The sequence below is a fragment of the Raphanus sativus genome, chromosome 1, assembly GCF_000801105.2.
Source record: "Raphanus sativus cultivar WK10039 chromosome 1, ASM80110v3, whole genome shotgun sequence".
Lineage (NCBI taxonomy): Eukaryota > Viridiplantae > Streptophyta > Magnoliopsida > Brassicales > Brassicaceae > Raphanus > Raphanus sativus.
The window spans coordinates 13,591,353-13,610,776 of NC_079511.1; the positions used below are offsets into that span (position 1 = coordinate 13,591,353).

Below are 19,424 nucleotides of genomic sequence, written 5' to 3' on the forward strand. Positions count from 1 at the left end.
CAAATAATCCTAAAAATGAGAATTCAGATTTGCGTTGGTATTTTGATTATGGTTATATTAACTGTGACAAACATAAAACATAAAATTTAATATTAAAAAACATTTTTAATAATGATAATATATAATATATCTACCTTGTTAAATTATATAGTGTTATGTTAATTTAAAATATTTTAATTATTTGATCAAAAGTTAATTTTACTTTATTTTTAATATCTCTTTAAAATAAACAGTTTAATTTTTTGTGATTGTATTTTAGAAATCATATTATATAAGTAAAATATAATTTATAGATTACGAAATCACATTATATACAAATATATATTTTCATCTAAGAAAATATAGATATAAATAAATATTTTATTACTTCAAAAGTATATTTTATGTTATTTAAAATAGTCTTAAATAGAATATTTCTATTTTGTGAAATTTCCTTTTTAATAAAATCATATTATATAAATATATATTTTCGTTTTTAATTTTTAAAAAAACTTTATAAATGTTTCCTTTTTATTATATATGTTATTTGGAAAAATTTAAAAGGAAACTAAATAAAAATTTCAATAATAGTATCTAAATGTAATTTTTTTTAATTTATTAAGGGTATCAGCGTAATCAACCATCGTGAGAGTTAACGTGAGCGCGACACATAGGAAACTGACTTCTCAAATAATATTATAGAGATTTGTATTAATAGTTCTTAATGTAGCTTCCTATGATATATAAATACTTTTAAATTTGAATATCTCCTAAATCATTGTAATAACAAAATTTGAAATACATATTTTTGATTCACAAACATATAAAAAACATACAAAAGATAAAACAATATAATATATTTAGCAATGAATTACTGAATATTTCGAAACTATAAAAACTTTTCTTTTTGACAAAGGTTAAATTTTTTTAATTTTTCGAAACTATGAAAACAAACCTAGAGAATATGTTTACAAAGCTTTACAAGATTTGGATATTTTTATGGTCACAATATTTGTTGTTATCTTCAAAAAGTTTGTTACAAACTGAAAATATTTTTGATGTTTCAATATCATCATAAATGATATCATTTTTTATATTTTTTGTTAGTTTTACGTTAATTTAATAATATCTTTATTTATATGGTAACTAAATATTTTTTTAACCTATTAGGCTATTATGTTAACAAAAAACGGTTTTTAGATATTTTTTTACATTTTTACAAGATTAACCAACATTAAGACAACGACAAACAGAGATATATTTTTTATTTCAATTTCATCATAGATGATATCATTAATTTTGATCTTCTTTACAGTTTTTAATAATATATTAATATTCATATGGTAACCAAATATCTGGACTTCAATAACCAAAAAAACTTCAACAACCGTACGATTATATTTCCTAAGAAGATATTTTGCTACTATAAATATCACTAGATCTTGACCCGCGCTTTGGAAACGCGGAATATTTTACGATGAAAAATTTCAGTAATAACTTAACAAATATTTTGGTAATTTTTAAAGAGTGTTTATTTGAAATATTTTTGCATTTAAATCAGTGTTTTTAAATTCAACTCAATTGTGATTATACAGGTTAGTCCGGAGATTTAACAATTCAATTTAGGTTTTAAAATATTCATATTTAAAAAATCACTAAAACCCGAGACTAACCGATTGAACGGTTGGATGACCGATATGTAATCTAATTTGATTTAAATTGTAATAGTTTCATAATTTATAATCTTATAATCCAAATTTTAAAGTTCATTATTTTACAATTTATGAAATTATGACGTTTCTACAAAATTTTAAAAAGAAAATGATAGATATAAAAACTAAGATTAATTATTGTATTGTTTGGAACCATTGATAGTAGTATAAAAAATATATTGTTTGAAAACATTAATAGTAGTATAAAGAAATAAATATATTGTTTGGAAACATGGATAATAGTATAAAGAAAGAAACATTAGTGATTTAATGTATGTTTAACTATAAAGAATAAAGTTGTATTTAATTTAAAAACTTACAAAATAAATGTTAGGTCCAACAGAATGTTTCTGTTTTAATAAGATAGATGTTAGGTCCAACAGAATGTTTCTGTTTTAATAAGATAGATGAACTAAATACATATATATATTCACACACAAAAAATAAAAACTCTTAAGTTTTACAATATATTTAATTTATAAAATATTATTAAAGAAAATATTTAATCAATATATATTTAATTATAATTTATTAAATAAAGCTTTAAAATTTTTAGGTATTAAAAATTGGATAAAATATATTTACTTGATACAAATGAAATATTAAAGTTTAACAAATAAAACATAACTTTTATTCAAAATATTCAAACATGTCTAAATTAACCAATGTAATTACTAAATGTAAATTTAAATGTAAATTAACCAATATTCATCTATAATGTGATCGAAACTAGAATATTAGTACTAAAATTTAATTTATCAATCGTGATCCTAATAATAATACAGAATTATGAGGACTGCACCATCATTCTTGCCACATGTCATGTAAGTATTAAAAAGAGTATAAAAGAGAAAAAAAGCTGACAAAAAGTCAAATATGTATATTGATTAGAAAATTAGACACAAAATGAAATGACACTTTAATTTTAATAGCAGCATCTAAAAACCGAGGAATTTCCGCCTACTCTCCCTATATCGCCATCACCGGAAACGCGCCTACCCCTCTTTCTCTCTTTCCTCCTCGTACGTTTCCTCTCTCTTTAAATAAAAATTGAATCTTTTTCTTTTCTCTGAGAGAACCCATAAGAAAAGTTGGAGCCTTTCCTCAAAATCTGGTTGGTTCGGCAGAGAAAAAACCTGTTCCTGTGGACACACGTGAGCGAGCTGCCATTAATGCCCCTTTTTGTTTTCTTCTCCAAGGTTCGTTTCCCTTTTCCTTTATTGTTTTTTTTTGGCGTTTTTTTCTTTTGGCTTCTGTTTTATTTCCTTCCTTCCGTTCTTCTGCTTCTCTTTCTTCTCATCAAATCGTCGAAATTTTTAATTTTGGGTTGGTCTCTCTTATTTGATGTTTGTTTGGTTTTTTGAATTGTCATTTGTCATGGGACCAACATTGCTCCGACAAGATTCTCCCAATCTGGGGTCTTATTTCTTTAATCTGAAAATGTTTTTAATTCAATTTTTACTCTCTTTTTTTCTCTTGCAGGTGAATTAGGGAGTAGGTAGGGAGTTTGCTGATCATCAACTTGAAGTGAATCAGAAAAAATGTTTAATTTTACTCGAGCAAGAAGCCAAGCGAGGCAAAACAGATCTCTCTCTCTTGGTGGTAATTAAATCTCTGGAAAATGCTTTGATTGTAGTTAAAATTTTCAATCACTTCTTCTGAAACTTTAACTTTGTGCTGTGTGTGTTTAGTTTGTAACTTTAATAAAATATATGAAGCTTTGTGGGTTAAGGAGAACTTCAAAGTGTGAATCTTTTGTCCTGTTGGTTGTTCTAATATTAACAGATCTTGGTTATTTTTTTTTGGGGGAATGTAGGACTGGATTACGCAGACCCCAAGAAGAAAAACAATTACTTTGGAAAATTTCTTTTGACTGCTTCTCTTACAGCCTTGTGCATTTTCATGCTCAAACAATCTCCAACCTTCAATACTCCCAGTGTGGTAACAACTTCTTACTCTCCTAATCAGACATTGTTTGAGTTTGTGAATGGTTTCTTGATTTTTTTTTTGTGTGTTTCAGTTTTCTGTACATGAGCCAGGGGTTACACATGTTCTAGTCACTGGTGGTGCTGGGTATATTGGTTCACATGCAGCTCTTAGGCTTCTTAAGGAATCATACCGAGTCACCATTGTGGTATATATCTCCTTTGGTTCACCTGCTTCAGAGTCTTCTTTTACTGTATATTAAAGTATAAATCTCTTTTTCTGGTTGAACAGGACAATCTATCACGTGGGAACCTCGGTGCAGTAAAGGTTTTGCAAGAACTGTTTCCGGAGCCTGGAAGGCTTCAGTTTATTTATGCTGATCTCGGAGATGCAAAGGCTGTCAACAAGATATTCTCTGAGAACGCCTTTGACGCCGTCATGCATTTCGCTGCTGTTGCGTATGTTGGGGAAAGCACACAGTTCCCTCTTAAGTGAGTATCACTGAGAGCTTCTTCCTTAAAGCCAGTATTTGATCTGATGTGAACTTTATGTTCTCTGTTAATTAATTAACAGGTATTATCACAATATTACATCGAACACTTTGGTGGTACTAGAGACAATGGCTGCTCATGGAGTAAAGACTTTGATATATTCAAGCACTTGTGCAACGTATGGGGAGCCTGATACTATGCCAATTACAGAGGGAACTCCTCAGGTTGTGAAACACGTTTCGCCTTCTCTCAACTGTTTTATAGCCAATGCTCTTCTTCTTCTTCTAACCACTAAACACTGGTGATTTTCAGGTTCCAATTAATCCATATGGGAAGGCTAAGAAGATGGCAGAGGATATCATTTTGGATTTCTCTAAAAACTCAAACATGGCGGTTATGATCCTAAGGTTTGGTTTTAGTGATCTAGTCTTAACAAAGCTTCTTCTGCATGTTTTTTTTTCTTTTTCTCAATTGTTTTTCTTTTTTTTTTTCAGGTATTTCAATGTGATTGGGTCTGATCCAGAGGGTAGATTGGGTGAAGCACCAAGGCCTGAGCTGCGGGAGCATGGAAGAATCTCCGGTGCTTGCTTTGATGCTGCACGTGGCATCATGCCTGGTCTCCAGGTAAATCACTTTCTTCATTTCGTGAACCTCATTTCCATGTCCGGAAGATGGTTTTGACATTTTGTTATTTGGACGGTCATCACTAGTTCATGTTCTGTCTGATTCTTTAAAGTTCACCTTTTTTGGAGCTGGCACATGCTGTAGAACATGCTGAAGAATGTTTTTGCAGCTAATAGAGTAGTTTACAGCTGAGCAAAATACATAATTGAGACAACTTAAAACTCTTTGAGTTTCTTTTTTATTAAAGCAAAAATAAATATTAGTCTAATTGTTACATTCACGTGGCTACTCTCTACAACCTTTGACTCTTTTCTTTATTCATAGATCTTCTTTTTTTTTTCTTTTGGTATATTTGCTTAGATCAAAGGAACAGACTACAAAACCTCCGATGGAACTTGCGTACGGGACTACATTGACGTCACTGACTTGGTTGATGCTCATGTTAAGGCTCTTCAAAAAGCAAAACCCCGTAAAGTCGGAATCTACAATGTTGGTACCGGGAAAGGTATGTTGACTTTGGCTTTTACATTTTACTGTTTAAAAAGAATGGCATATAGATTTGGAGACTGAGCTTTTAAATGTCTGGTGTTATTGAGTAGGTAGCTCGGTGAAAGAGTTTGTTGAGGCTTGCAAGAAAGCAACTGGCGTCGAGATCAAGATCGAGTACTTGCCTAGACGCCCAGGTGACTACGCTGAGGTTTACAGTGACCCTAGCAAGATCAGGAAAGAACTTAACTGGACGGCTAAGCACACTAATCTCAAGGAGAGTCTTGAGACTGCTTGGAGATGGCAGAAGCTGCACCGTGATGGCTATGGCTCAACCTCCTCATCATATCTCTCGGTTTACTGACTTTCTTCAGTCCTTTGATGACGAATGGAGATTTTGATCCCCAGATGAGGAGAAGCTTTAGGAGAGGATGATGGTCTATGAAAAATAAAAGATATAATATCCATATTATAAATGAGATTTTGATTGATTAGTGTCACGTTGATATTCATTTTGTTAATGGCTTTAGGTTCTGATAGGAAGCAGCCATTCATCATATATGTACCTTTCTCAACAGTTTTTATTTATTTATTAGTAGTTTTCTTAATTTATATATTTTGGTCATCTGTTAAATTTTCATTCAAAGACCGACCCATGAAAGATCAACCGGAGTTGCAAAATACCCAGAAACCTTAATATAGAATCCACAAGCTTGGCAACATGGATCCGTTTTGACCCCTCTTTTGACTAGAAGTTCACCAACAAGTATCGCAATGCTGATTGCTCTCCACATATAAGTTTTGATCTTTGGAGCAGTGGTAGTTTTCCAAACTTCATTCTTCAGTTCATTCAAGGAAGGACTCGCTTCTGCTATTCTGATGTCATCTTCTCTGCTCATACCCTGGTGACCCGATAGCTACCTGTGATTAATCAATGGATTCACGTACGATCTCTACTTCGCTTTGCCTCTTGTAACTCTCTCTCACCTCACTCGATCACTCGTGTGTATAAGCAGAAAAGAAAAGTACACAAGATTTGGTTACCCAGTTCGGGATCCGATATGGATCCTTTACATCTGGGGCTTGACGGTACAAGCAACACTCCACTAGAATCAATCACCAAGAGAGTACAAAGATCAAGTCACTAGCTATGAAACGAGATACGGTTTCAGCTCAACGATGATCTTCTTCTTGCGCTCTCTCTCTCTGATCTTCTCTGAAGTATCTTTCTGTTACGGGATAATGAGTTCTGCCTTTCTCAATCACTTATGTAGACGAGACCCGGTACACGCTGATCCAACTAGCTTCAATAACCAACCCGGTTATCTCCAATCGTTTTTTGTACCGAATCATTTAACTTAACCAACTCCGGTCTAAGCTAAATGATTAAACCACTGTTTGATGTCACTGATCATAACAATCTCCACCTTGACATCAACAGCTTCAAGCTCATTCCTTATACCGTCAAGCGTAGCCATTCTTTCTAGCACTTGGCTACTCCAAGCTCCTCAAGAGCTTGATCAAACTTAAAGCATGGAATCACTTTAGTTAACATATCTGCAGGATTCTTCTTAGTTGATATCTTCTGAATCTTCACTTCTCCAGTCTTGACCATGTCCCTCACAAAGCTCATCTTCAAAGCAACATGCTTTGATACGGCTACGTGCTTTGTTCTATCATGGAACACGTTGTTCTTTGCAAGACAAATCGCACTCTGAGAATCACATCGTACACTCACTTCCGCTTGTTTATAACCCAACTCCTCAGTTAATTCTCTCAACCATAAACCTTCTTTGATCGCCTCCACCAACGAAATGTACTCTGCCTCCGTTGTTGATAACGCCACTACCTGCTGTAAATCAGACTTCCAACTGACCGTATTCCCTCCTATTTTGAATACATAACCAGTAGTTGACCTCCTTCGATCCAGATCTCCTCCAAAATCCGAGTCTGAATAACCCTCAACTCTGAACTCCTCGCCTCTGCTCTGCTTCCTGAAGACTAACCCCATATCTTGAGTCTTCACCATATACCTTAGTACCCACTGAACAGCTGCCCAATGAGTTGCATCTGGTTGACTCATGAAACGACTAACAACTCCCACTGCAAACGCCAAGTCAGGACGAGTACCAATCATGGCATACATGATACTCCCCACAGCGTTTGAATATGGAAATTCTTCATTAACTCCACCATTCTGGTCACCTTCTTCAGTTGACATAAGCTTGAAATGGGCAGTCAATGGTGTTGACACCGGATGTGCCTGATCCATTCGAAACACTTGCAGCACTTTCTTGATGTATCTGGATTGAGATAACCGAAGAACTCCACCTGCTCTGTCTCTCTCTATATCCATACCCAAGATCCTGCTCGCCGGCCCCAAATCTTTCATGTCAAACTCGCTGTTCAGAATCTTCTTAACCTTGTTGATCTCTGACATCTCCCTTGCCACCAGCAACATGTCATCTACATACAGTAGTAAGTAGATAAACTCGTCTTCCTTCAGCTTCTTGTAGTAAACGCATAAATCATACTCGCTCTTGTTGAAACCGTGCTTGATCATGCACTGATCAAAACACTTATTCCACTGTCGTGGAGCTTGCTTCAACCCGTGCAGCGACTTGATCAGTTTACAGACTTTATCTTCCTTACCAGCTACTTCATATCCTTGTGGTTGATCCATATAAATGTCTTATTCTATCTCCCCATGTAAAAACGCGGTTTTTACATCCAACTGCTCCAACTCCAAATCACCATCAACTACCATAGACAGCACCATTCTGATGGACACATGCTTCACTACTGGAGAGAAAATCTCCTGATAGTCAACTCCCTCCTTTTGCGAATAACCCTTCGCAACGAGTCTCGATTTGAATCTTGGATCTTCTACACCGGGTATTCCAGGCTTGTACTTGTATATCCATTTACAGCCTATCGTCTTTTTACCTTCTGGTAAATCTACCAGAGCCCACGTCTTATTCTTATCCAACGACACCATCTCGTCATCCATTCAAGCATTCCACTTCTCTGAGTATTTGCTTCTCATAGCTTCCTCATAGCTTCTGGGCTCCTCTCCATCTATCTCTTCTGATACTGACAACGCAAACGCTACCTCTGAATCATCTGTAAACCTTGCCGGCTTCACTATCTCCCTTCGTACTCTGTCTCTGGCTAACTGATAATTGCTCAAATCCTCTGTGACTTCTTCGTTCCCATCACCAGTTTCTTCTTTCTGTTGAGTAGCTCCACCTTCAACTTGACCCTCTGTTGTAGTCGACTCTGAAACTTCCTCAATATCAACTGAGTTCTTGACAGCTTCTTCTTGACCTGTCGATACACATACTGCTTCATTCTTCTTCTCACGAGCATGATCCTTGTAGAGACAATCTTCCCTGAACACTGCATTGCGACTCACCACAACCTTCCTGTCCTCAAGCAACCAGATTTTATAACCCTTCACACCGGTTGGGTAGCCTATGAAGATACCTTTTAAAGCCCTCGGTCTTAGCTTCCCTTGATCCACGTGAACATAGACCACCGAGCCAAACCTCCTGAGATGCTTGTAACCTGGAACCTTGCCTAACCAAAGCTCCTCTGGTATGTTGAGATCGATTGCTGATGACGGCGTTCGGTTAATGAGATAAACCGAAGTTGCAGCAGCTTCAGCCCAGAACTTCTCTTCAAGACCTGTTTCACTCAAAAGACAGCGCACTTTCTCCATAATAGTCCTATTCATACGCTCCGCAACTCCATTTTGTTGCGAAGTATATGCGCAAGTCCTATGCCTTTCTATTCCATGAGTCTTACAGAAATTATCGAAAGCAGAATTACAGAACTCTAATCCATTATCAGTCCTAAGGCACTTAACATTCCGGTTCAGCTGATTCTCAACCAAGCTTTTCCAATCACAGAAATTTCTAAACGCTTCATCCTTAGTGGCTAGGAAATAAATCCAAACCTTCCTAGTATAATCATCTATTATAGACATAAAATATTGCTTTCTAGACAGGGAGAAACAGACATTGGGTGAACCCCAAAGATCTGCATGCACATACCTCAAAACAGCATCGCTATTGTGCTTACCCACATTAAAGCTGAGCCGTTTATTCTTACCCATAACGCAGCTCTCACAGAAGTCCATCGCAGTGATCTTCTTCTTGTCTAGTATGCCTTTGTCCGCGAGCACCTTCAGATTTCGTATGCTCGTATGTGCCAAACGACCATGCCATAGAGCTGTGTCGTCATTCTTCTTGGCCACAACTGCATTTGCTGTTGGCTGTATTGTCTCACCATCAAGAAAGTACAAGCTTCCACAGAGAGTTCCTTGCAACGCCAACTTGTTGTTCCTAAAGAACCGAGTTTTCCCTTCTCCACCTTCTTGTCTGAAGCCCTGCACATCAAGAGAACTCACAGATATCAAGTTTCTCTTGAGGTTAGGAACATACCTGACATTAGCAAGTCTGCTAATTGTTCCTCCTTGCGTATCGATGCGGATTGTTCCCACTCCTTGTACTGCTACAGCTCTGTCGTCTGCTAGCAACACCTGTCCTCCAGTGATCTCTTTGAAGTCACTGAACCAGTCACGCCGAGAGGTCATGTGATACGAGCAACCCGAGTCGATCACCCATTTGTCGCTTGAACTCTGGTCAGAGATAGCAAGAGCATCTATCTCCTGCAGCTTATCCACCATAATAGCTGCTTCTCCATCATCCTCGCTCTCCATGCGTTTCTTCCTTGCATAGCAGTCTTTCTTCAAGTGACCTTCCTTCTTGCAGTACCAGCAGGTGACCTTGGACCTTGATCTTGATCTAGCCTTGTTCGAGTTGCTCTTTCCCTTGTAGCTATCTCTTCTATCTGGTCTTCCTCGAGTGTAATGAGCTTCACCAGATCTCTGCGAGGTGCTTGACTCCTTCACATCCTTCAACTCGATCTCTTTTGACTTAGCAGCATTAGTCACGTCCTCCAGAGTCAGAGTCTCCCTTCCATACTTCAATGTTTCCTTCAGCTGATTGTATTGAGCCGGAAGTGAGCTTAGCAGAAGAATTGCTTGAACTTCTTCTGAAACAGAAACATTGACACTGCTTAACCTGGAAACAAGTTTCAAGAAATCATCTACGTTCTCATCAATAGACTTAGTCTCAGTCATCTTGAAAGTGTAGAACTTATGTTGAAGATGAATTCTATTAGGTAGAGTTTTAGAATTATACAACCTTTCGAGTGCAGTCCAAATCGCAGCTGCCGTTGTACAATCATCCAGTTTCCGTAACACATGATCTCCAAGATTCAGGATGATCATGTTCATTGCCTTCTCGGCCTTCTCAGACTTCTCGAGTTCAGCCTGTTTGATCCGCTCCTTGAAGTCCTCTTCGTCTTCATCTTTCTTGATCGTAATCCCAAGATCTGACGTTGTTGGCGATTCGATCAATGCTTCCTTCAAACCAAGGATAAAAAGATGAGCGAGCATCCGTTTCTTCCACATCGTGAAATCGCCTTTTCCATCGAAACACGCGATTTCGATCTTCCCCAGCGAGATCTTCCCCATCGATTCCTTCATCCAAGGAACCAGGCTCTGATACCACTTTGTGATGAATCAATGGATTCACGTACGATCTCTACTTCGCTTTGCCTCTTGTAACTCTCTCTCACCTCACTCGATCACTCGTGTGTATAAGCAGAAAAGAAAAGTACACAAGATTTGGTTACCCAGTTCGGGATCCGATATGGATCCTTTACATCTGGGGCTTGACGGTACAAGCAACACTCCACTAGAATCAATCACCAAGAGAGTACAAAGATCAAGTCACTAGCTATGAAACGAGATACAGTTTCAGCTCAACGATGATCTTCTTCTTGCGCTCTCTCTCTCTGATCTTCTCTGAAGTATCTTTCTGTTACGGGATAATGAGCTCTGCCTTTCTCAATCACTTATGTAGACGAGACCCGGTACACGCTGATCCAACTAGCTTCAATAACCAACCCGGTTATCTCCAATCGTTTCTTGTACCGAATCATTTAACTTAACCAACTCCGGTCTAAGCTAAATGATTAAACCACTGTTTGATGTCACTGATCATAACACTACCATTCCTGTTATGTAGCCAGACCCAATAGTCTTGCTGATCAAAAGCAGTTTTCATCGCCAAAATTCTGGTCATATCTTCTTCATAAAAATACCTCTTCCAACCTTTCCAAGTTCCAACATTTATATTGAGCATCAGTGCGATCATCGACAGTAAGCAACAAATCGACAGATATGTTTTTCATCAACGGCCTTCTTCTCACATCTCCTCCTATCCAAGCACTGACCCATACCGAGACAGTTGAAACATTACCTAGTTGCTTTCTTGACCCTTGACTGAACCATTCTTAATAGATTTAAGCTTTTCCTGTTGACATTATTGATTTGTCTCATCTGTTAAGTTTTTTTTTCTTTTTAGATTTTGGATTTTACATTTTTAGGAACAAATCTCTAGTACTGTCGAATTCGAACAGAATGACAACAAAAGATTCGGTGAGAAGAAATCAAAGAAAATGCTACATGTCCAATGAAAAGAAAAACATTCATACACTAGTTTCACGATAGGGTTGTAAGAATAAGATGTTCATTCTGATAGATTATAAAAGCAACGACTCCAGGTGAGACAAAGAGTCCTTATGCATTGTTTTAGCAGTGAACCATGGATTTTGGGTTTTCAGGCTAAAGATTGAAGCGCTCTCTCGAAGTTATCTTCAGCAGAGGCTGCTCGCTTCACAAGTACATGCTCTGGATGCGACAGTTTCAGCTGGCTGCAAAATTGATTGGAAATGGCGGAATAAGTAAAGCTCATTGATGCATTGTTGTGCACAAATTGCAGTTTGACCTGATCATTAGAATATTACTATCACCTTAGGTAACGTGATGATGATTGTTTCACCACATGAATACTGCACACAACTAAGTTTGCAAGAGTTTCTGGGTCTTTCGCATCCTACAGTGATAACAAAAACATAGTAAAATGTATAAACTTCTGATTTGGTGGTTTGTTTGAGTTTAGTCGAGAAACCGAGTATGAAAAAGTATGCTCAGCACTCACCTTATTGAGTGCTTCAAGCAGAAGAGTCTCAGCTTCTTCAAAGTTACCCATATGCATGCAACAAACCGCCTTGCTGTTCAAGATCAAGCTTGTCATTGGGTACTTCTCAGAGAAATCCTGGAAGATTAGATAAGCTTCTTGTATCTTGGAACCCCCCTGAGATCATGCATACAACATTTTAGTATTAGAGAGACACTAACAATCTTTCACTACATTATATGGAACAGAAGAAAAAGAAATGGATATATATATATATATATTCATATCATACTACTGCCAGGTTCAACCATGCACTGGCGAGTTGAGTGAGTGTGTGGTCTTCATCAAACTGTTGCATCACTCTCAGCTGTTTCTCAGCATAATCTGACCTGTGCATCTTTATGAATATCTGGACATTCAAAGCATGTCTACAAAAAAAATGCAGAAACATAAAAATCAATCATCAAGTTAAACAGAACGAGCCTAGACATAGAACAATCACTCACAGGTCCATAGTTCCTCCAGAATGAGTGTGCTTGAGAGCCTCGCTATAGTCTTCCTCATGCATGAAGATAGTACCAGCAATCAACCTAACAGTAGCATTGTTTCCAGCAGTTGGATCTGCCAACCATTCCCTCAAGCTAGCAATCGTTGATTCCTAACCAATATCACATAATCTAACGTTTACTCGAACATGAATCGATGCGATTGCGTAACTGGTAATCTCAAAAATTCTCATGGCATTACCTTATTCTCAGGGCTCGATAGATACATAGCGAGGAGCTTCACTGCTTGAAGAGGAGTAGCCGACGCTTCGTCGATCTCATTGATGACAAGCTACGAAACAAATTTTAATCACAACTCAGGATCGTAACAAAGCGAGATCAAAATCAGAAAACGAGAGCGTCACAGAGGCGAAACCTGGTAGCTACCAAGAGCGATGTAAGCGCGGTGGACGAGGCAATCACGCTCGATGATATCTTCCTGCGAGAGATTAGGGATCTCGCTGTTGTTGATCGCCGCTTGATACGCACCTAGGTAAAAACTGTTTCTCAGATTAAAGAGGTGATCTGGTCCTGCCGCCATGGATGCCATTCTGCTCGTCTTCTTCCTCTAGATCTCACAGATCTGCGTCTAACTCCAAAAACAGAGAAAGAAAACTGATAGTGCAACTTTAATCAGTTTTGCATAAAGACCCCATACATTTTGAATGTTCAATTAACACCTACTGTGATCTAATGTTCAGCACAATGGGCTTTCAGAGGGCCAAAAAATTCGCATTATTGTTCCAATTACACGTGTCCTACATACGAACGGTGCAGATGTTTTCTTACCAATAAAACGCGTTTTATCCAATCCGCGCGCGGGAGTTGCTTGTTCTGATCCTGACGTTAGCATCCCGTTGAAAACCACTCCGTGTGATCGTGCTGTCACGTTTGTGTCGACAAACAAGCCCAACGATTTAGGGACACGTGCCGTTAGGCATCCCCATTAATGAGCCGGTTACCATCCGGGAATAGCAATCAACCGGTATCGGTTTTTATTAGGTACCCAGTCATCGTGACGGTAACTCAAACGGCGTTTACTGCTCCCAGTTAAATCACTAACTGACAAAAACGCCCTTCACCCAAAACGTTGTTGATTAGTTCGTAATCCGTTTCGACTCTTCCCTTTTGAGAGATCTTTATTAATTAAAAAAATAAATAATCATTCTGCAGTTACGAAGTGAATGCGTGTAAGCAAGCGTTGGAATTCAAATCTCTGATCGTTGTTGATTGAAGTTTCTTTGATCCTTCGTCGGTAAGTTGATCTTCTTCCGATTCGAGTTTTACTTCTTCTTAGGGATAGTTTGACTTTTCGTTTTCATTCTCCAATCTCGCCTCGGTGTTCTAGGTCATCGCATCTGGCTTTGAATTTGATTTTTGATGTTTTCCATGTTGATTATGATGAACTTTGAATCGATTGAATGCGCGTGATCCACAAACCAAGAAGTAGAGTGATTTCTTGTGAAACAGTTGGTTAGAGTTTATTAATATTGGGTTATAATAATTTCATGAAGCTTATATTAGAGTTTATTAATATTGGCGGTAGAGTAGAGATGGCGACGGAGTCTACAAGGAGCTGGTTCCAGATACGGCAGCAGAGACCAAACCCTACCAAAAAGGGACAAGAGGGGAATGTGAAGATTACTGGGAGGCCCCCTATGAATGATGCACCTTCAAATGCTACTAAACAGAAAGTTGCTGCGGCTAAGCAGTATATTGAGAATCATTATAAAAACCAGAAGAAGAGTCTCCAGGAAAGAAAAGAGCGGTATGTTCTTAGATTTCCTTGTGTGATTGTTTTTGGTTGTACCTGAGAGTGAGAGTAGTTATGTAATCAAAAGTTGAGATAACTTGTTTTCTTTCTTTTAGTTACTGAGGATTGAGATTAGGTTTCTGGCATTGTTTTCTATGGAATGCTCCACAAAAATCAACAAATTACTGGTTTAGATTTAACCTTCTGATACCAGCTCGCTCTTGAATACAGTCTGAGCATCTTGGAACAAAACCTAGCGGAAGCTGATGTTCCTGTTGAAGACAAGATGGATATATTGAAGAATTTTGAGAAAAAGGAAATAGAATATAGGCGTCTGCAAAGACAGAAGATAGGGGTTGATGACTTTGACCTTCTCAGCATCATTGGCCGGGGTGCTTTCGGAGAGGTATCTCTTCCACATTTCTCACTAGCTAAGAACTTTTCTTCTTTACATGATCTATTAATATCTCATGCATTAAAAATATGAATCTAAGCTTCCGTTAGTGAACTTATTTGGTGTATTAATTTAAACTATGTTAATTCTTTACAGGTGAGGATTTGTAGAGAGAAATCTACGGGCAACGTATATGCAATGAAAAAGCTGAAGAAATCTGAGATGCTTCGAAGAGGCCAGGTAATGCACTGTATGATACGGTATCTACAAATCCCAGAGTACAGCTGTGACTCAGTTAGTAACTCAATGAAACCTACACTTATCTCCTCTATATGCGGTAAAATACAGGTGGAACATGTTAAAGCTGAAAGAAATGTGCTTGCAGAAGTCGATAGTCCTTTCATCGTTAAGCTTTGCTACTCCTTCCAAGATGACGAACATCTGTATCTTATTATGGAATACCTCCCTGGAGGTGATATGATGACACTGCTGATGCGAAAGGATATTTTAAGGGAAGATGAAACTCGGTTTTATGTTGCACAGACAATCCTGGCTATTGAGTCCATCCATAAGCATAATTACGTTCACAGGTTCTAACAACTGACTTGAAGCTTCTCACCTTTTTAATTGTTTTTGCATCTTAGCTTGGACCATTTAGTTTTGAATTCTTGTGGATTATCTTCTAGTTTCTTATTCTTCTTGTGATTACCTTTTCCTACAGTGTGTGTATTAGTAGCTTTCAGTTGATGTGTGGTGATAGCCTAACTCTAGTTTCTTCCTTTGATTGTTTTAGGGATATAAAGCCTGATAATTTATTGATAACTCGTAACGGCCACATCAAGCTTTCGGACTTTGGATTGAGTAAGTCTCTGGAAAGCAAAAATTTCCCAGATTTTAAGGCGGAGCTTGTTGAGAGGAATACAAGGCCTGCAGCAGAAAATGATAGACTCTCCAAGCCTCCTTCTGCGCCTAAGCGAACTCAGCAAGAACAGCTTTTACATTGGCAACAAAACAGAAGGACCCTGGTATGACGCAATTATCTTATCTCTATCTTAGTGGATGCTGTTCTTGTTCCCCTGAAGTTCGTCTGAAATATTCCATGAAGAACGATTCTTATCCAACTTAGAATGAAGTAAAAAGGGCATACTTTCAGTTACTTGAGTGAAAGAAATTATATAACACCTTTATTTGCTTACAAAAATATATCTTGTGCCTTACTCGCCTTGGAAGTGTTATTAGCTACTTATATGGCCTTCACTTGTAGTCCTTGCATCATAAGATGACTCTATGTGTACTTTTCAGGCCTTTTCTACAGTAGGCACTCCCGACTACATTGCCCCTGAGGTGCTGCTGAAGAAAGGATATGGAATGGAGTGTGATTGGTTAGTAAACCAGACCCTTGTGTTGTACACTGTAAAAAAATGTATTAGTTGATATTCTAAAAAATGTTCTGAAATAGGTGGTCCCTTGGAGCAATCATGTTCGAGATGCTCGTGGGATTTCCTCCATTCTATTCCGAAGAGCCGTTGGCGACATGTAGAAAGGTATGCTTAATTATCTTTATGTAACATTGTTTCGACGTTTGATATAAGATTTTCTATGAGTCCTCATGATAAACCTTATATTAGCTTAGCATCTGACACCAAATCAGACTAGTGTATATGTGTCGAGACATGTTTTGGTAACGTATTGTGTTGGCATGGCATGATCCGACCGGTCCCTTATTATGTTTGACTAGTGTATATTTTTATAAAACAATTGCTCAGTTCATCTCTGCAGATTGTAAACTGGAAAACCTGCTTGAAATTCCCTGATGAAGCTAAGCTCTCTGTCGAGGTAAAAGATCTCATCCGAAGACTTCTCTGCAATGTCGAACAGAGGCTCGGAACCAAAGGAGTTCATGAAATCAAAGTACTTAAAAATCATCATTTTCCTTGCTGAGCTTAATTATAAAATGAATAAAACTCTCATCAGATGACATAACGTTTAATTTGTTTTTGCATTGAAAGGCTCACCCTTGGTTTAAAGGAATAGAATGGGAAAGGCTATATGAGTCAAACGCTCCATATATACCGAAAGTGAAGCATGAACTTGATACTCAAAACTTTGAAAAGTTTGATGAGGTTTGTTCATTTTTATCAGTTCCTCTGACTTTTATTTTGCTTTCCTATATTATGCGGGATATATGATTGATTACATTTTAAATTAGCAGGTACCATCTACTTGCCAAACCTCTGCAAAGTCTGGCCCTTGGAGAAAGGTATATATATATACATATTTCCCCTCGTATTTTTTTTCATTTGTCGAGATTCTATCATTCTTAATTTCTAATCAATTTGTTTGCAAACTTATTTGCAGATGATCTCATCTAAAGATGTAAATTTCGTTGGTTATACATTCAAGAATCTTGAGATTGTTGATGAACACCATATCCCTGGCATGGGTCAGTAACTCTTTGTTCCTTTCTTACTTACATGAAGGCATTTTGCAAGACTTGAGTTATTTCGCGGTTGTTGTATCAAAGGCTCATAATCGTGTTCTAAATTTACGCAGCGGAACTGAAACGGAAGAGTAAGACACCAAGGAAACCATCTCTCAAGACACTGTTCGGTAAATGAAAAACGAAGACTTGCTTAAACTTTTAAACGTGGGTTTTAGCTTTTACTTTGATCGAAAATTGAATTTTGTTTTTCTATTTCTGGGCAGAAACACCGTACCCTCCTACTGAGAGTCATGCTTTACAGGATTTGCTAGATTCACCTATTTACTCTGATGGGGGATCTACAGGTTCATCCGGATCGCCATTTTCACATCCGAATCAATCTCACAATGTTTCCCGGAGATGATCAAAACGGAGAATCTTAAAGTGATAAGCAAAAAGTAAAAGAAGGAAGTAATTTTTCTTCAGTTGCACAAGTTTTCATCTTTTCATTCATATACCCATGTTTTGTAAATCAATGAACAACACCAAAAGAGAATTTGAACCAAAATGATGCATATAGAAAACTTTATAGGTTTGCGTACAAACATATTTACAATGTTCCTTATAGTCCACACAGTTGTCTAACCAATGTAAGTTTTTATATATATATATGAATATTTACAAACATAAAAGGAAAATTTTTGTTCATGAAGAGTGGCATCGGACTTTTTCTTGATTTGCCCACAATATTTTGAGCTGAAATCGATTACCGACCTTAAAGATAGTAAAAGATTATAACCCCCATTTGTATAACAGTATACACGTTTCCATCGAATATGGCTGCACTTTGGAAGATGGAAGTGATTTTTTTTTTTTTTTTTTTTTGATAACCGTGGTGTGATCCCAAAGGCTTTCTAGGCCCAAGGACTAATCACCACGAGGCCCGCAAGATCCGCGTTTTCTTACCACTTAAGGCGCTCCGGGTGGCCAAGTAGAATCGAATCCAGGGCGGAAGCTCCAGCCGGAGCCCCTTTACCACTAGGCCAAGACCACTTGGTTAAGATGGAAGTGATGGATTTACACTTTTTATCGAAGTTTTCAGAACACATCCAAAACTAGTCAAATCGTTTCTTTTCAGATGTACTGTTCACTGCTCCTTTTTCTCGAATTGTCACTCCGAGTAAACAGTTTATCGATGATATTAAAAACAAAAATTAAAAAGAAAAAGAGATAGTGAAAGTAATAGTTATGTTAATGGAACGGACTGACACAACGAAGGAAGAACCAAAGCCATCTGACAAAACAAAAAAGACTAATCAGAAACTCATGTTCTTAATTTCCTCTGAAATTACTACGTTTTTCTCTTCACCGTTTAGTCTTTTGTTACTTTTCAGAATCCGATAGATCTGCTGTGATTTTCTTTACCAATCATTTATAAGTCCAAACTACTCTTTGCCTTTTTGTTTTCTTCTATATACTTTCTACCTTTGACTTTTGTAATATTTTCGAGACACAACACAAACTACGTCGTCTAGTTTTTTTATTTTAATTCATCATCAACTCTTTTTTTAAACAAATAATTCATCATCAGCTTTATTAACCAAATTATAAACACATAAATTCACCTCAATGGATTCTACCACACTTACAATCAAAGTATTCTAGTATCACTCAGCATTACTAGAATAGATCCTAAACTACCTGAAATCAATTTTATTGTAATTTTCAACCCATAAAAACAAACTCTTCCAAAGCAAAAAGGATCATCTCTTAAACTCCACTTAAATTGACCACAATGAGCATCAACAATGAAAAGTTACAATGCTTAAAACTAATCAAGACTCCTAAAGAACAACTCAAGCACTTGTCTCCATAAAATAAGAATGCAGAACACGAACAAATGCATCAAACGTGAATATCGTGACCAGCTTCAGCACCAGTAAGCATATGCTTTGCTTCCTCATCTAGTTACATCACTTAGAACAACATTATTAGATGTTATCAAATTGAGTATTTTTAAATAGTATTATGGTAGAAGCA

At 37.2% G+C, this 19,424-nt stretch overlaps 3 protein-coding genes across 8 annotated transcripts; 2 read left to right on the plus strand and 1 right to left on the minus strand.

Moving 5' to 3' along the window:
- Positions 1–2,643: 2,643 nt before the first annotated feature.
- Positions 2,644–5,832, plus strand: LOC108849773 (UDP-arabinose 4-epimerase 1). Of its 3 annotated transcripts, XM_056985956.1 has the most exons (11): positions 2,644–2,713; positions 2,819–2,890; positions 3,174–3,293; positions 3,508–3,632; positions 3,712–3,825; positions 3,909–4,108; positions 4,191–4,332; positions 4,421–4,515; positions 4,603–4,732; positions 5,093–5,237; positions 5,332–5,832. In XM_056985956.1, the coding sequence occupies exons 3-11, from the start codon at positions 3,233–3,235 to the stop codon at positions 5,580–5,582; spliced, it is 1,263 nt and encodes a 420-aa protein (XP_056841936.1). In that variant the 5' UTR covers positions 2,644–2,713; positions 2,819–2,890; positions 3,174–3,232; the 3' UTR covers positions 5,583–5,832. The 3 variants fall into 3 exon arrangements, with proteins under 3 accessions (XP_056841936.1, XP_018478912.2, XP_018478981.2); XM_018623410.2 differs by having other exon boundaries at positions 2,649–2,890; XM_018623479.2 differs by lacking the exons at positions 2,644–2,713; positions 2,819–2,890 and adding an exon at positions 2,941–3,017.
- Positions 5,833–11,740: 5,908 nt separating this feature from the next.
- On the minus strand, positions 11,741–13,474 carry LOC108860039 (coatomer subunit epsilon-1). Its single transcript, XM_018633984.2, has 7 exons — positions 13,192–13,474; positions 13,018–13,107; positions 12,777–12,928; positions 12,563–12,698; positions 12,292–12,447; positions 12,104–12,186; positions 11,741–12,004 (listed from the first exon to the last, which is right to left on the minus strand). The coding sequence occupies exons 1-7, from the start codon at positions 13,363–13,365 to the stop codon at positions 11,911–11,913; spliced, it is 885 nt and encodes a 294-aa protein (XP_018489486.1). The 5' UTR covers positions 13,366–13,474; the 3' UTR covers positions 11,741–11,910.
- Positions 13,475–13,907: 433 nt separating this feature from the next.
- LOC108814856 (uncharacterized) lies at positions 13,908–18,092 on the plus strand. 4 transcript variants are annotated; one of them, XM_018587503.2, is made up of 14 exons: positions 13,908–14,070; positions 14,330–14,583; positions 14,800–14,974; positions 15,119–15,202; positions 15,311–15,552; positions 15,756–15,987; positions 16,265–16,344; positions 16,422–16,506; positions 16,742–16,873; positions 16,972–17,085; positions 17,172–17,222; positions 17,321–17,405; positions 17,516–17,572; positions 17,669–18,092. In XM_018587503.2, exons 2-14 carry the CDS (start codon positions 14,369–14,371, stop codon positions 17,806–17,808), a joined length of 1,692 nt encoding a protein of 563 aa, XP_018443005.2. In that variant the 5' UTR covers positions 13,908–14,070; positions 14,330–14,368; the 3' UTR covers positions 17,809–18,092. The 4 variants fall into 4 exon arrangements, with proteins under 4 accessions (XP_018443005.2, XP_018442997.2, XP_018442991.2 ...); XM_018587495.2 differs by having other exon boundaries at positions 13,909–14,070; positions 14,362–14,583; XM_018587489.2 differs by having other exon boundaries at positions 13,909–14,070; positions 14,367–14,583.
- The last annotated feature ends 1,332 nt before the right edge of the window (positions 18,093–19,424 follow it).